The 16,602-nt window shown below is 56.2% G+C and overlaps 2 protein-coding genes across 9 annotated transcripts; one reads left to right on the top strand and one right to left on the bottom strand.

The window, feature by feature from the left end:
* The first annotated feature begins 1,041 nt into the window (after positions 1 to 1,041).
* Rundc3a (RUN domain containing 3A) lies at positions 1,042 to 10,246 on the top strand. Of its 7 annotated transcripts, none has more exons than XM_005369112.3 (11): positions 1,042 to 1,403; positions 5,258 to 5,373; positions 5,734 to 5,867; positions 6,012 to 6,097; positions 6,806 to 6,895; positions 6,995 to 7,075; positions 7,227 to 7,392; positions 7,499 to 7,656; positions 8,333 to 8,470; positions 8,563 to 8,669; positions 9,686 to 10,246. In XM_005369112.3, exons 1-11 carry the CDS (start codon positions 1,297 to 1,299, stop codon positions 9,826 to 9,828), a joined length of 1,326 nt encoding a protein of 441 aa, XP_005369169.1. In that variant the 5' UTR covers positions 1,042 to 1,296; the 3' UTR covers positions 9,829 to 10,246. The 7 variants fall into 7 exon arrangements, with proteins under 7 accessions (XP_005369169.1, XP_026632824.1, XP_005369168.1 ...); XM_026777023.1 differs by having other exon boundaries at positions 5,731 to 5,867; XM_005369111.3 differs by having other exon boundaries at positions 5,719 to 5,867.
* An 874-nt stretch (positions 10,247 to 11,120) lies between these two features.
* Slc25a39 (solute carrier family 25 member 39) lies at positions 11,121 to 14,912 on the bottom strand. Of its 2 annotated transcripts, none has more exons than XM_005369108.2 (11): positions 14,805 to 14,912; positions 13,967 to 14,066; positions 13,777 to 13,836; positions 13,620 to 13,664; positions 13,284 to 13,417; positions 12,854 to 12,921; positions 12,428 to 12,726; positions 12,059 to 12,168; positions 11,778 to 11,859; positions 11,621 to 11,701; positions 11,121 to 11,513 (listed from the first exon to the last, which is right to left on the bottom strand). In XM_005369108.2, exons 2-11 carry the CDS (start codon positions 14,049 to 14,051, stop codon positions 11,398 to 11,400), a joined length of 1,080 nt encoding a protein of 359 aa, XP_005369165.1. In that variant the 5' UTR covers positions 14,052 to 14,066; positions 14,805 to 14,912; the 3' UTR covers positions 11,121 to 11,397. The 2 variants fall into 2 exon arrangements, with proteins under 2 accessions (XP_005369165.1, XP_005369166.1); XM_005369109.2 differs by having other exon boundaries at positions 13,284 to 13,393.
* Positions 14,913 to 16,602: the final 1,690 nt, after the last annotated feature.

Here is a 16,602-nt window from a genome sequence, read left to right as displayed (position 1 = left end):
GAACTCACAGAGATCCGCCTGCCTCTGCCTCCCGAGTGCTGGGATTAAAGGCGTGCGCCACCACCGCCCGGCGAAATTTAAGTTTTTTGAATTAAATGACAGTATCGATAATTTTAAAAGACAGCCTACAGAATGGGAGAAAATGGAGCAAATCCTGATAAGGCATTGCTTTCCATAATGTATAGAGAAGTCTTATGCTGCACGTTAACCAGAGCAAACCAATTGATCACGAGCTTGTTCAAATCCTGGAGCTGGTTTATTCGGAACGAAGCCGGCGATCAGGATTATGAAGAACAGCATGGAAGACAACCGTAGCAGAGAAGCCAGAGACCTTCAGTCCGGCCCAATTTAAAAGCTAACCATTTTTGACCGGCCCGCCTGAGGGCTGCAGCAACGTAGGCAGCCAAAGGGTTAACCCTTAAATCTACTGGTCGTTGAGGTGGCTGCTACCGAGAACCACCGTGGAGTCCATGCCACCTAACTGCCAGTAACCCCAAATCCCTGGACTGGGTGGTTCCAGGTTCTGGACTCAGATGGTTTCGCTGGGTTCCCATCCTCCACCCGCGGAGACACTGGCTTGCTGGCTACCGCAAACGAACACAACACCCCCACCCCGCTTTGGTATCTGGGTTACCACCTTAAGGCCCCCTACAGTCTCTGAAAGTGGCCCAGGTCTGGCTGAGATGCCTGGGCTGACTGGGTGGGGGGCAGGGCGGAAAAGGGTGCAGGCGGTGAGGGTCTCCATTCTTCAGGCTACGATGGGAGATCAGAAATAGACACCACAGACTGCAGGTTAGAAACAAGGGGGAAAAAAACGTCAAAACAGAGACGCCAGGCGAGGATCCCCAGCCTTGAGTGTGGGGGTTGGAGAATAGGGTCCTTTCCTACACAATCACTGTCTCTCCGGGGGACCCCCTCCGCTCCTTCAGGGACCTCAGTCCTTCCCCTCCCCCGCAAATCCTGCGCCCTTTGCGGATTGGTCCCGGGCTGCTGGGGGGCGGGGCCCTGAGGCCCTGACGTCACCGATTGGAGGGGTGAGCGGGCGACTGGGGGAGGGGGTGACGAGCCCCGGCTCAGCACCTCGGAGAGCTCCCTCCCCGGCCTTGTTTTGCTTCGGGATCGCTGCCGGGGGAGGGAGCGAAGGGGCCGGGCACTAGGAGTCGAGGCCGAGGGATGGCAGTGAAGAGGTCGAAGGGCCCCGGGGGGCAGAAGGCCCAGCCGTGATCCTGCGAGGGGGCCGGGGCTCCGGGTGGGGTGGGGGGCAGCGGGTGGCGGCAGCAGTGGCCTCACATCTGAATGGAAGCGAGCTTTGTCCAGACCACCATGGCTCTGGGGCTGCCCTCCAAGAAAGCATCTTCTCGCAACGTGATCGTGGAGCGCAGGAACCTGATCACCGTGTGCAGGTGGGCGCCGCTGGCGGTCCGGGTGAGGTGGTTAGAGAGAGGGTTTGGGGAGGGCTGAGAAATCTAAGGGTTGAACATGCCTACGGGGATGCTCTACAACCGCTGAAAAAGGCAGGCCAGCCAGACTTAGAAGGAACGCGCTCGCTATCCTTCCCAGGCCCGGAGCCTGGAGGCGGACTGGAATGCCGGCCCTTATTCCTCTTGACTAAGCCAGGCCTATGCCCGGCCTGTGGTTTTGGGGGGATGAAGAGAGTTTAATTGGCACTGCAGCTTCCTGTGAGAACCAGGAAGTGACATTGTGTGTGAGAGGAGGAGGGGGAGGATGGCTGGCTCTCTTCCTGGCAGTGGGGGTAGGGTGGGCAGAGGGGACTCAATGGGTTTGGGGGTGGATGTCCTCCAAGTCCCCTCTTGCCAACCCTGTCATCTTGGCCTCTTGGGGTGGAGCTTTCCGAAGAGACTTTTCTAAGCTCAACCCTTCATGAAGCAAGGATGGTGTATCTGAGCAGTTGCAGCCTGTGGCAGGTTCAACTGGGCGCACAGCAAAGCCCCTGAATCCATCAGTGAAGGTCGAGGCACTACCCTGCTGTAGGAAGCATCCAGGGCCTCGCTGCAGAAGCCTGGGCCCCTGATTGCCAGTGGAGACTGGGAGCCCAGATCCCCAAATCTCGGAGGGTGGGGCTGTTGCAGGGCTGGGAAATTCTCAGCTTTCTTGGACACCAGGAAGTAGCCCTTCCCACTTCAGCCCTGCAGTGACTCACCCTCCTTGCCCTGCTCTGAGGCCAGAAAGCTGCCAGCTGTGCAGGCTCTCTCCCAAGCCCCCACCTGTCCTTGCCTCTTCCTCTGGGATCTCCATGCCAGCTGCCTTGCCCACCTGCAGCCTCCACGCCCGCCATGGCCACCAAATGCTTGGATTATATTGCTCCTGGGTGCAAGGTTGACTGTCCTTCCGTGCCGGTTCCACCTGCCTGCACATAAACCTCAGCATAACTCCTCTGCCCACCCGATACCCCGTCTCCCAGCACCCAGAGCTCCTTTGGGTACCAGGGCACTGGCCCAGCCATGTTGCCTGTCTCAGAACCTCCCCTTCCCAGTGTCTCGAAAGTCCTGCGCGCACTGGCCCTGTGTGATTGATGTTGGCTGGGCTGTGTGGATGGAAGGAGTATATCGGTGACCTAGCCCAGAGCACAGACACTGTCTCTGCCCTCCTTCCCCAAACCCTGTCAGGGTGGTGTCAGGAGATTTCTGCCCTTGGAATCATATGGGCCTAGGATCAAGTTTTTGCTTCAGTCCTTAGCTGTGCAACCTTGTGGAGGTTTCCTAACCACTCTGAGCCTTTGGTGCTTTATTTTAGATCTTAGATTTTCACATCTTAGATGTAAAAGCTGTACCACAGAATGGGTCATGTTGTGCCAGTTCCTGGCACGCAGAAACAGTTATCTCAATGACACTCTTCTTGTCCCTGCTGGCTCTTGGCCATCTAGGTGCATATTTTTCTTGCCTGCCAGAATATCTGGGCTCTGAGTGTTTGGTGGTGGTGGGGTGGGTGGGAGGGAGCCACTTGGCCTAAGATGGAGAGACAGAGGTTCGGGTGACTTGGGGGCAGCTTAGAGTGGGGAACAAGGGTTAGGGACATAACAAATTCTCCAAAGCCCCAGGGACCCCTGCTGCTTCCTCACTGTCACGTGGGTCTCCTCCAGCAGCTCCCTATAGCAGGTTGTAAGGCTCCCTTGGGCCCTGGCCTCCCTGTCTCCATGGTAACCCTCAGCTGCTATGCTCCTTCTAACCAGGCCCACACCATGGGGTTCCTAGAGGCCCTGACCAGCTCTCCACTCCCCCAAGGACAGATGGCAGATGGCTGCCATGCTGACCAAGCCCCAGGCCTCTACTGAAGTCCGACCCAGATGACCACAAATTGATGGTGCGCATAATAAGGCCCAGATAATGGCCTCCTGGCGGGGCCAGTCTTGACTCCTCACCTGGCCTGTGCCCAGAAATCCATAACTCTCACCTTCTGCCATCCTTGCCTGGGATCTGAACCAATGTTGAAGGAGGCAAGCTGGTATTTCCTTTAGCACCCAGGGAAAAGGCTTTGCAGCCAGCAGCCTGCTTCCCTCTAACATAGCCCAGCACTCACCTGTCTGGCCTCTACCCTTGGGGAAGCCCAAAGGAAGGTGGTGGAGAGAGGCCCTGTGGGTTGTGCTTGAGGGTCTTCTTGGCCAGTGTTCCAGTGAGACTTCTAGAGCAGACGACAGAGGGCAGGGACTTCTCAGAGCCTCAGTACTTGCTTGTATCTTTGATTTTATCTATTTGTTTTTATTTATTTATTTATTATTTATTTTTAGGCAGCATCTCTCTGTGTAGTTCTGGCTGCCCTGGAACTCACAGAGATGCTCCTGTCTCTGCCTGCTGAGGACTGGGACCAAAGGCATGTGCCACCACTCCTGGCTAATACTCTTTAAAAAGATGACATTTATGTGTTTGTTTACTTATTTTGTATGTGCATGTGCCACCATGTGAGTGTGGAGGTCGGAGGACAACGGATGGGGGTAGGGGCTCTCCTTCCGCCACAGTGGTCCTAGGGTTGAACTCGGGTCGCTGGGCTTAGTGGCGTGCACCTTTGTCTACTGGACTAGCTTACTGGCCAATTCTCAGTGATTGTGATAGCCACTAGGAAGTTGTAAGACAGAGTAGAACGAGTCAAAGATGGAGAATAGGGCAAACACTTGCCTCCTCCCAAGTTACACGACTCTGATCAGTCCATCCCTGGAGCCTTTAGTCCCCGTATCTATAATATGCAGAAGGTGGTCATGAGAGGATCAACCTCCAGGACAGTGACACGGGCAGGTGGGTTGATACTTACAACATACAGTTCTGGACACATTGATCGGTGTGGTAAACGTGGGTAGAATAAAAGGACAGAGTCAAGGACCTCCCTGTGCCTGGACCCCTGCTCCTTCTGTCTCCAGAAACAGCGGTAGTGAGATGCTAGGAGCTGCACGGCCTCTCCTTGTCCCACTCACCGCAGAGATGGCGAGAGGAGACTACAGAGGGAAGATGCTGGAGGATGCAGGAGGCTTGAGCAAGGCTGGGGAAAGTGGTGGGGCAGCTTGACCCCAACCCCTTGGCCTCACTTGCCTTCTTTGGCCTTCTCCCTGAGAAACCAGGGTCTGGGCCCCCACATCCCTTCCAGGGACCTACTGCCAGAGCTCCCTCCCACCTGATGTATGTCAGACCCGTACCCTGCGTTCTCCCCCCACACCCCTAGCTCTACACTGCCTAGCTCTGGGCAGCTGGTGTGTGGGTGGGCTAGCTGAGAAGGGGGAGGAGGGATGTCCCGGAGCTGAGTATCCACCTGGCTGTGCATACATGCCTGTGTTCCACGTGCACAGCTCATGTGCTCTGGCACAGGTGACCCCCCAGCCCCAGAGGGATGGGAGCTTGTTTCAACAATGCTGAAGACTGTCTGGGGGTACCGGTGTAAACTGACTTCTGACTCCTGGCTGACCCTCAATCCACACGTACAGAAAATGCCACTCTGAAGGGTGATGGGGACAAAGGGTCTGGGGACACTTTTCTACATATGGCCTCATCCTCCCTCACACCTACTCCCTGAAGCTCCCTTTCTCTGGCTGTCTCTTCTGCACCCACTTTGCCCATCAGTGTCCTTCCTGTCCTCTTCCCTGCACCTGTCGCCGTCTTATCCCAGCTGGTTGGGAATCTCCTGGGGTCACTCTGGGTTCATCGGCCCCCACATCAATCCATGTCCTTCGTGACCCCTTCTCTGCCTATTCCCTCTCTGACCCCCGCCCTCTACCACCCTGTCTGACCCTCCTCCCGCTCCCCTCCCCCCCCAGGTTCTCTGTGAAAACCTTGCTGGAGAAATACACAGCAGAACCCATCGATGATTCATCTGAGGAGTTTGTTAATTTCGCAGCCATTTTGGAGCAGATCCTCAGTCACCGGTTTAAAGGTAGGCCGTCATCACCCACCCCTGCCAACTGCAGCCTGTGGCTCTAGCCACCACCTTGCTCTGATTGATACCCTCTATGGGTTCCTAAACCCCATCCCTGGTCCGGGGCCTGATTCTGGGCTATCCATAGAAACAAAAACACAGTCCCAGGAGACTGGGGAGAGGGTCATCTGCCCACAGCTCCATCACTGGGCACGGAGCTCTCTCTGCCAGCAAGCTTGCTGCTTACAGTGGGGGAGGCTGTACATGTATGCGTGGCGGCTCATGCTTATACATGTGAGGGCTTTATGACATGAACCCTTTCCAAACTCCCTAGTCCTGAGTCCCCTCCCTGCCCTGGCTCAGCTTGTGCCCCAGCAGGTCCAGTGAGCTGGTTCAGCTCAGATGGGCAACGGGGCTTCTGGGACTACATCCGACTGGCCTGCAGCAAGGTGCCCAACAACTGTGTGAGCAGCATCGAGAACATGGAGAACATCAGCACAGCTCGAGCCAAGGTGAGGGGCTGCACGCCTGACCCCTGCTTTAGACATAGGGCCCTGTTCTTACCCCTTGCCTACAGCACTGGGAAAAGAGAGACCAGACCTGATGTTGGATACATTGTTCCCTCTGGGATAACTAAAGGTAACCATGTTTTCTAGGGCCGGGCATGGATCCGGGTGGCTCTGATGGAGAAGCGTATGTCAGAATACATTACCACAGCTCTTCGGGACAACCGAACCACCAGGTCAGACCATGAATGCACATTCATTGCCTAAGTCCTAGGTCCCCACAGCAACCTTCAATACCTGGACTACAAGTTCCAGCATGCACCAGTTTGGCCTCTCCCAGAGGTCTTGGTAGGGACTGCAGAAACCTCAGTCACATACCAGTTTACTTGGCTTTGTGCCATGACCTACAACATGCAGCCCTGCCAGCTCTGCAAACAAAGGCAGTCACACTATTCTTCCAAGAACAGAGTTTCAATGTGTGGAGCTTCAGTGCCTGGCCTGGGGGTTTGCCAAGAAGGCGGGTCCGGAGGGTCATAGATCACAAGGCAGAACGTGCCACTGTGGGGTGGGAAACTATTGATGTTGGGGGTGGGGGTTCCTCCAACCTCATTTTTATTTTTACTATGTTCTATCTATCCCCAGTCTGCATATTTCAGAGTTGTTGAGGATCTACTGTATGTATGACGAACACTAACGACTAAGACATGCTCCCTGATTTGAAGTATTGGGGTGACCCAGTGCTTGACAGAGGCTGCTTAGCTCAGAGAACAGAAGAGTGTCTCTTGTCAGGACGCATTCATATAATAGGTGTGGGGGTGGGGTCAGGTGCAAGTTCCAGTGAGGGGAAACAATGACCACCGCTGGTGAGCCAGAGTAGTCTTCTTCCTCCAGAGAAGTCCTGGGCACGGGGCCACTTGGGAGTCTCTGGTTTCCTCTCCATGCAGACGGTTCTATGACTCCGGAGCCATCATGCTGCGGGAAGAAGCCACTGTCCTTACGGGGATGCTGATTGGGCTCAGCGCCATCGACTTCAGGTGAGGTGTGCATGGCGGTAGCGAAGGGGACTTTCTCCCCCACAACTGTCCAACGCCCCTCATTCCCTCCTCCCCACCCCTGTGGCTCTTCTGCCCCAGCTTCTGTCTAAAGGGCGAAGTTCTGGACGGGAAGACACCGGTGGTCATCGATTACACGCCCTACTTAAAGTTCACCCAGAGGTGAGCAGCCCCGTTATGGCGGTGAGTGAGGAGATGGGCACCAGAAGGTCGCCGAGCGTCATCCTGGTGTCACGGCCCAAGGGGCGGAGCTGGGGTACTAGTGGGGCGAGGCGGGGTGGAGCTGGCCCCACCCACTGCTCCCGCTCCTAAGCTACGACTACCTGACGGACGAGGAGGAGCGGCACAGCGCAGAGAGCAGCACCAGTGAGGACAACTCTCCTGAGCACCCCTACCTGCCTCTGGTCACCGACGAGGACAGTTGGTACAGCAAGTGGCACAAGATGGAACAGAAGTTTCGCATTGTCTATGCACAGAAGGTTGAGTAGGGCGAGGGGAGGGAGCTGGGAGTGGTGTGGGCAGTGTCCAGGCTGGAACCCCAGCTGGGACCCCTTTAGAAGTCCGGGCTGAGCTGGTTCCCCACAGGGATACCTGGAGGAGCTGGTGCGTCTGCGCGAGTCGCAGCTGAAGGACCTGGAGGCGGAGAACCGGCGGCTGCAGCTGCAGCTGGAGGAAGCCGCAGCTCAGAATCAGCGTGAGAAGCGGGAACTGGAAGGCGTGATCCTGGAGCTGCAGGAGCAGCTGTGAGCCCACCTCCTGTCCTGCCCTGATCTCTGTGACCCCTAAAATGACTCCAAGGATGGCATCACTTTCCTGACACCAACATTCAATTTGCATCAGCCCACCCATCCCATCACCTCTCCCCCAAGATTACCCCAACATTAAGATCTCCATCACCCTCCAGCTAGAGACACCAGGCTCTGGCGCAGGGACCGCATTACTCAGAGGACCTGGCTTTCAGCCTTATTGTACCTCCCCCACTGTTTAGGCCTCTGGTCTGCAGCGCCCAGGGATCCCACAACCTAGACCATTCTTCCCTAAACAAATCCCAGCTAGCTAACACAAATCCCACTCCTTCAAGAGTACCCACCCTCTCCACTTTCCTCATCCCAACTGACTCCTAAACCCTCCTTCACTCCAACACCCTACATAAGCACACTAATCCCAGCCCCTTCTGCCCCCAGGCTAGCTCATACTCTTCCAACACTGCCTTCCTGGCCCCCATTAAGTAGCAGGCCTGAGACTTGTGCTCCTTCTGCCTCCACCTCCTAGCGCTGGAACTCCAGATGTGTGCCACCATGCCTGAGCAGCACTTAGCCTCAGCTTTGCTACTCAGGATTCCTTCCTAAACTCTGCCCCCAACTTTGCTGAGTCTTGCTTCCCCCTCCCAGCCAGGCCTGATCCCCCTCCCCCTCCCAGGACAGGTCTGATCCCCGGTGACCATGCCCCCCTGGCCCAGGGTTCCAAGGAGTTCACTACACCTCTGGTCAACCAGTGGCCCTCCCTGAGCACACTCAATAGGCCTGAGGGTGCCAGCAACTCCAAGCTCTATCGGAGGTAAGCCCCAACCCAATTGCCGCCCCCAAACCCCACTCCCAGGAAACAGGGCTTGGAGCTATGGGCCCACATGCTTTTATGTTCTGCTATAGACACAGCTTCATGAGCACCGAGCCGCTGTCTGCAGAGGCCAGCCTGAGCTCAGACTCCCAGCGCATGGGAGAGGGCAAGCGGGATGAGGAACCCTGGGGCCCCATCGGTGAGCGCAACCCCCATCCCCACACACACCGCAGCACTCAGTATACTTCAGAAACTTGCTGGGGGTCTGCAGTGAGGCCATGGCTGAACCCCTTCTCTCAGCCCTTCCTGTGCTCACAGTACCAATGAGGAGCCTGGTTTGGGGTTTCTGAGAGAACCAAGTGCAAGCTGAAGCTGCACCCCCTCTACCTGTGAGCTTGGTCAGCCTCACCTCGCTGACCTAGATCCCCATCTCTAAAATAGGGATATTGGTAAAAGGACTCTCTAGTGTCCGTATATGCAGAGGCCTCAAGGCCATTTTAGTAAGACATCCTCACAGCGCACACTCCAGGGACTCCTCACCCTAGCCTTCTCTTACCACAGGCACACTGTGAACTGCTTACCTGACCTGTTTCCCCTTCTCTTTGGCTGCCAGGAAGCTCAGAACCAAATTAGTGACTCCCTCCGAGTGAAGGCCCAGGACTTCAACGCATGCATTTTGTGTTGACCTCACCCCTGGCTCCACCTTGGTTTCTCCCTTCCTAGCTTTCCCCATGCCTGGACTTCCTTTTTTCTTCTTCTTTTTAAAATATATAGATATATAACTACACTGTATCAGATAACTGGATTTTGAGATATGGCAGGCTTTGGACATGTAACCCACCACACTTTTTGTGACTGTGTGTGTGTGTGTGTGTCTCCCCAATCAGACTGTGAGCTCCATGAGGGCAGGGATCATGTCTTGTCCATTCTCTGTATTCCCAGGGTGTGAAACAGAGCAAATGCTCACTGTGTGCTTAATAAATGGACAAAGAGGCTGAACCTCAGGGGGAGACAGAGACATCACTGATGATTACAACACAGTGTCCCACGCCCATGCAAGGCATGCTCGATCAGGGTTTAATTAAAAGTGGCAGAAGAGGCCACAAGTCTCCTGGGGTGACCCAAGGATTGTCCTTTTACTGCTCATCCATGAAGTCTCCTGTCCCACATACACACAGCCTGGTTGGCCCAGCCTCACCCGCCCTCTCTCCCCAGGGAAGGACCCCACGCCCTCCATGCTGGGCCTCTGCGGCTCCCTGGCCTCCATTCCCAGCTGCAAGTCCCTGGCGAGCTTCAAATCCAACGAATGTCTGGTGAGCGACAGCCCCGAGGGCAGCCCGGCACTCAGCCCGAGCTGAGGAGCGGCACGGGCAATGCCAGCACCACCTGCCAGGGACCACAGACAACTGCCACCATGACCCCAACCCAGGCAACCCTTCAAGAATGCTGCCCACCTAGCTGAGGGTCTCCAGGGAAAGACAACCAAACCTCTTTCTCGCTTCTGCTTCAGGCCAGAGGCAGGAGCTGCACTGGGAAGTGGTGGGGCCAGGAGGGAGGGGCACCCGGGGCACAGGTAGCCAGGCCCCTGGGGAGGCTGGTGGTCCTGAAGCCTTCCTGGCTCCCTTTGCTCATCTTCTACACCTGCCTCAGGAGCAGGTGGCCCAGCCCTGGCATTCCTGCTGCCCTGCCTCTGGTCTGTTCCTGTGTACCCTCTGAAGTCACCCTTCCTTGGTACCTATGTGGGGCGAGAATAGCAAATAAAAACCAGAGGACTGAGGTGGCTTCATCTCTGGGGAGTGGGGTAGAGCTCCATTAACAGGGTCTCTCTTGTTCTTCTTTTAACAAGGTCTCTTAAGGCAATGGTGTCAGACCAGTGTGTAGGAGCACGTGGAGCCATAACCCAGGGCTTCTGTAGATCTGCAGTGCACTCTGGGTCTGACCCCCCTCTCATATCTTCCCAAGCCCTGCAGAGCCCTCTGACGGTGTGCCTCGGTGGGGCACTTGCTTGCCACAGGTGCAACTCCATTGTGGCCCAAAGTTGCAGTCCATCCATTATGCCAGAGCTGGCAAGTAGGCAAATCTGCCCCAGTGATACCACCCTGGCATGTACTTAGGGAGATCGCCTCTTGCTTTCACCCCAACACAGTGACTTAGCATAGAAAGGCCTCACCACCACTTCAGCAACCTTCTAGCCTCATTCTGTCTGACTGGATACCCCGTAAGGTGGGAAGCTTTTAAGACAGGGTCTCTGCCTGGCCAAGGACTCACTATATAGACTCGGATCCACCTACCTTTAACTCTCTAGTGCTGGGATTAAAGGTGTGTACCATCGTGCCAGGTTTTTCGAGACAGGGTTTCTCTGTAGTTTTAGAGCCTGTCCTGGAACTAGCTCTTGTAGACCAGGCTCGCCTCGAACTCACAGAGATCTACCTGCTTCTGCCTCCCGAATGCTGGGATTAAAGGTGTACACCACCACTGCAGAGCTTTTTTTTTTCTTTTGAGACAGAATCTTGCTATGCAGTCCTGGTTGACCTGGTACTTGAGGCAACCTCCTGCCTCAGCTTTCCAAGTACTGGAATAACAAGCATGGGCAACTGACTGGGGACCCCCAAACGCACACACATACCCCAAGACACCGCAGCCACAGCAGTGCACAGAAGGTCATCTTCTTTAGACAGGGGATAAACAAGGCTGCCTGGCCCGGAGAGCCTGATTACCCAGGGCCAAGCTACAACAAACATCAAGAAGATACAATGAAAGGGGCAGCTGTCAGATTTGGTCTTCAACTTGGAGGTGGACGAATGCTGACTGTGGGAAGGTGAACAGCAGGAGTCGAGATGTGGGGTACTAGATGACTGGGTTGGGGGGAAGGCACTTGGCTCAGTCTCCTGTCCCCACCCATGCAAGAGCTGGTTGTTCCTCGCCTTTCAGTGGCCCAGAGGCTGTTCCTGGTTGAGCCTCTGGAAGAAGCTTTTGCCAAACTCGTACGTGCTGATCATGATGGCACAGGAGGGAGCGGCCTTGATGATCCTTGGGAGGAAACCTGTGATGGGAGGTCAGACCTTGGTTAGGGGTCCAGGTCCCTTCCCATTCACACATAAGAACATGGATGTTCATAGAACACGAACACGTGCACAGACAGGCACCCACCTGCAAAGAGTCCCCTGGTGCCCGATTCAGCTCGGATTCTTCGAAGCAGGAGCCAGGTGGAATCAACTCTTGGGGGCTTCACTGCAGATTCAAGGCCCAGGTCAGTAGTACCCAGTTTGGGCCCTGCCTGCCCTCCGCCTTGACTAGCCCCGCTCACCTCTCATGGCCTCCACTGCTCCCAGTGCGATCTGCCGCTGGGTCTTCACCACATCGAAGGGTAGAGTGAGGGTGGCAGCCACCTGGTGGGATGGCGAGAGGGCTCGGCTCGGCACCCAGGCACCGTTCCGGCCCTTCCACAGCTCCGGGAGGGACTAAGGCATCTCGCAGGCTCCCTGGCAGGCACTACTGTGTGAGGACTTTCCGGGCATCCCTGCTAACTCTCACTCAGGGTCCTGCAGAACATCCCTGGTGGCCTCACCCCCAACCCAGTCAGCTCACCATTCCTGAGATGCCACCAGCCACAAAGCTGACGCCCACGGATGTCTGGTCCTTTGGTCTTAGCCTGTTCAGCCAGCTCTTCACCAGCTCGTAGTTGAACCAGTACAGAGCTTGGGAAGTAGACACACTCATTACAGGTGGGGGCCATAGTGGGCTCCAGACTTCTCACCTCCCACCCCAGGGGCAGGCTTGCCTGCCCTGTACCTCAGCAAAACCCCTCCCTGCCAAGTCCTTATCACAAATAAGGACCCCAAGGCTCGGAGAAGTGACAAGTTCATGGCCATTAGTAACAACGGAGGAACTTGGCTGGAGAGCCCTTGAACATTATCCAAGGGCTCTTTTACCCTATGCCCTGAACCAGGTGCCTACCTGAGAAGGGCACATCTCGAAGGGCTGTGGGACCCCAGCCCAGCCACAGTGAGCGCCAGCCCCCCTGGGCCACCGAAGCTTGAACACAGGTAGCCAGTTCCCGGTATGACACGTGCTGAGCCTGTAGCTTGGTGCGCACAAGCTCCAAGGGGCTGATCACTGTCACAGTGCCCATGCGGGCGAGGGCACCAGCCACCATGGGTGCGTAGAGGTCAGAGGTCAAGGACTGACCACATAGGAAAGCCTTGAGTTGGTCGTAGGCAGTGAAGTAGATGGCAGTAGCTGGCACAGTCATCACCCTGTGATGCATGTGAGCATGAAGAGGCAGAAAAGTCACCTGAGGGCTCCCAGTCCTTTCAAGCATTCCCTCCCTCACCCTGCCAAGAGGATTCAAGGGAAGGAAACACCCCACACTGGGGTACTCACAGGGTGGCTGGGAGGCCGCTCCACAGGGTCCTAGTGCCCTCATGCCTCACGATCTTCACAAAGGCATCCTGATCAAGCCGGCACGGGCCCAGAGGAAAGAAGATGGACACCAAGGTCCATCACACACTTGTGATGGATTGGCTCAGGCCTGGCCCGATGCCCTCAGCCTCTGCCCATAGTCCTGAGTCCTGATAAGAGCTAGTTTGCCCCTCAGGCTTCCACAGATGCAACTCCTCATATGATTCGAGGGGGACTCCTACTCACCCATTAAAACCTTAGTACCAGAGTGCTGGACTAGCACGCATTAGCATATTAAGGTCATGGTTTTGATTCTCAGCATCAGGACCAGAAGTCCTTCAGGGAGAATCCCAGGCAAGCCCTTCCTACACCAACTGGTCAGCCACACCTCAGGTACAAGGTAGCTCCTTACCAAGGTGCCAGTGAATCGGGTTGGATCCTGAAACCAGGTGGCACAGCGAGGGCCGTTGGGGCACAGGTACAGGGGCTCCAGGACACCGTTGCAGTAGAGGAGACACTTCCCTGGGGATTGTAGAGTAGAGGGTGCTGGAGAAAGGGGGCGGGCATTAGGGCAGCAGGGCCTGGAACCTAGCTGGGTGGCAGAGCTGGTGGAGAGTCCTGTATAGGGTGGCTAATGTGACCCGGAAGTACTAGTACTAGGTACTAGTCTATGACCAAGGGCACCCAAGGGACACTGGGACACGTCTTTCATGGGCCCTTCCAGGCTCCTGTGACTTGGGGCACTCACATTTGGTGTAAGAGAGACTCCAGAATCTGGAAGGAGGTGTCAATTCTGAAATACAAGTCATCCACGGTGATCAGGAACGTCCCCCACACAGGTATCCCATCTCAGGAAGATCCTTATTTTGTCCACCCTCCCTCTGGCTCCAGGTTCAAGTACTCACCACTGGCTACTGAGGGCCTCTGAGACTGAAGGCGGACCTTCACCACATCCAGGGGTGTCACTGGGGAAGGAAGAAGGTCCGAAGGCTCCTCAGGTACCCCACTCACCCTCTTCATCAGGACCCAAACTGCTTCCAACCACTACTCCACATCAACCCCCAGCTGCCCACGCCCCATCTCCCTAGGGCTTACTGAAGAGGGAGGTGACCACAGCCCCAGCTCCTGAGGCCACCATTTGCTGAAGGGGGCTAATGCCCCCAGGATCCTGATCATCCATCTTGGAGGTTCAATCCTGAAAAACAAACCGTGGTCAAATGGCGTTTACCTCCTGACAAGAACGGCCTGGGGAGAGGCAAGCACAAGGGAAGGCACACGGGGACTTCACCACAACGCACTCGGGGCTCATCCAGAGCTTGCCCTTATAACCTTGGAAAACTGTAAACGTCTTCACTTTGTCAAAGGGGAAACTAAGGCTCAAGACGTGTGGTGACCTTCAAGGTTACGTCACTAGTTTGGAAAGAAGCTACAACAGCCGTTGGCCCTGGTCATTTTCTCAGCCACATGCTTACTATATGCACCTCTGGACTTCAGAGGGGCCAAAAGATCGAAACACTTGGGCCCTGCCTCTCCACCCAACATCTATCGGGGCGGCCACATGAGCGCTCTGGACGAGGAGAGGTGGAGCTGGGCATCAAGAGAAACGTGTAAACAAATCTGGTGATAGAGACGACGGTCCATATTGCCTCTCGAGATTGCTGGCCCTCCCCCACACAGCCGGCCCAGGCTAGACCGGTCAGGCCGGGAGGCCCGGAGGGAGGCCACCCTCTGTCTCCTCTCCCTCTTAAATACAAGCCGCGGGCTCAACCGAGACGGAAGCAGAGACCCGGTAACAAACCCGCTCTCCGAGAATCGGCAGCACTCCATGCCCAGGCCCAGGCAAGGGGCGCCTGCCGAGGCCCACCGCTTCCCGAGCCTCGACCGGGGTTCCCTGGGACCCTCGGAGAACCCACTCCAGTTCCGGCCCGCTCACCTGTCTCTGAGCCGGTGCTTGCGCCGCGCCGCGCCAGGGGCCTGGCGGGCCCATAGCGGCTCCGCGGCCGGTGCAGGGTCCGCGCGTGCTCGCTCCGCACAGCGGCCGCCTAGGAAAGCGGCGGAGCTGGCCCCGCCCCCAGAGGCGCTAAGCTCCGCCCCGCGGGCCGACTGGCCGCGCGCACGGAGTGCAGCGGGACCCGCCCCCTCCCACCCGAGTCCCGCCCTTGCGCCGCGGCCCCGTGGGCGGGTCCCCGCTGCCCCGCACTCCCCGCAGCCCGCAGGTCAAGGTCGCTGTCTGCAGGGCGCGTGCACCTGGCTGCGCTAACTCTATCCCGCCCGCACCCCGCAGGAGCGCTGCCGGGGGAGTCCGGACCTGCGATCGCTGGGACTTTGCAGACCGCGTGGGTACTGCTGCTCCGCGCCCTCTTTAAGGCAGGGGCCTCGAGGGTCGGTTCTTCAAGGTCATCAGAGCGTGGAGCAGCAACGGCGAACATTCGTCCACTGAGCCGCGTAGCGGGAGTGGACAATTTATGGCAGGAATTACCATCTTTTTTATTTCTGGGTGATGAAACGAGGTTGCAACCCCGGAATGCTTTATATGGGGCAGGGCAGTCTGTTAGCTGAGCTACCGCCTAGGCCAGGCGTGGGGCCTGGGCAGTTTTACAGGACCGCTTCGAGCGCTCCGGGGACACCCCACCCCATAAGAACATGGGACAGGAAAGAAAAACATTGTTTCGCGACTGGTCTCAAACTCTTAACGGCCTTTAAAAGTCAAAACTTTTTTTTTCCTTTTTTGAGATGATTTATGTAACCTTGGCTGGTCAGTGTGGGCCAGAATGGCCTCGACCAAAACTTTTTGTAGTAGGTTATTGTTGACATAGGCGCCTCCATTTTTCGGTCTATAAAACACTCAAAGTTAAAACTTGAGTTTCTGCCTTCCCAGGTGCTGGGTGGGCTGGCATCAGCGCTGTTTCCGCACCAGCTCAGCACCCGCATCGCCCGCCTCGCCTTTAAGACTTTTGACACCGGCGTGGTGCTCATTCTAATAACCGCGACCACGCGGTGTGAGCCTGCACCTTTAAGAAGAATGGGCCGCGGCTTCGACGTCACTACCTTCTCCGCCCCTCGGGTCCCAACTGGTCGCGCACGGCGCTGGAGCCGCCCAGCCAGCCCGGCTAGCACGTGGATACCAAGGGGCCAACCATAACTTTTCCCTGAGAAAACCCAGGCGGCTGCTCCGCAGCCCGGAACCTCCAGTTTTGGGGGCGGAGTGAGAGCAAGCGGGTGGTTAGGAAAGCAGCCAATGATCAAAAGGCCCCGGTAATCGCTTGGCAGAGAGGCTGAGGCGGGAGGAGTCACAGGATAAGGGTCGAGGATACCCTGGGCTGTACAGTAGACCGTTCCTTGTCCTTCGCAGTCTCTTTTCACCCTAACCCTGGTTTCAAAGTGACACAAAAGTCATTTCACAAACAGTCGGTTTAGTTGGGAACCCAGCCTCTCCCCGCTAAGGTTCTTTCAACCTCAAAGTTAATGATTTATCAAGTTTCAGAGCAGAGATGTTTTCCTGTACTGTAGAGGAGAAAATAATAATCTCTCTCTCTCTCTCTCATTTATGATTTGGAGGTTTGGTTTTGTTTTCTCTTGGTTTTGAAACAGGGTCTCACGGAGTTCAGGCTAACCTCAAACCCCGTGTTTAGGCTAGGATGACCTTGAACTGAACCTACTGCCTTGCAGATGCTGGGATTACAGGCAGGAGCAACCATTGACCAGCTTAGTTAATACTTTCCCTACCCCGT

The sequence above is a fragment of the Microtus ochrogaster genome, unplaced genomic scaffold (assembly GCF_000317375.1).
Source record: "Microtus ochrogaster isolate Prairie Vole_2 unplaced genomic scaffold, MicOch1.0 UNK44, whole genome shotgun sequence".
Lineage (NCBI taxonomy): Eukaryota > Metazoa > Chordata > Mammalia > Rodentia > Cricetidae > Microtus > Microtus ochrogaster.
This window is presented reverse-complemented; position numbering and strand designations above follow the sequence as displayed.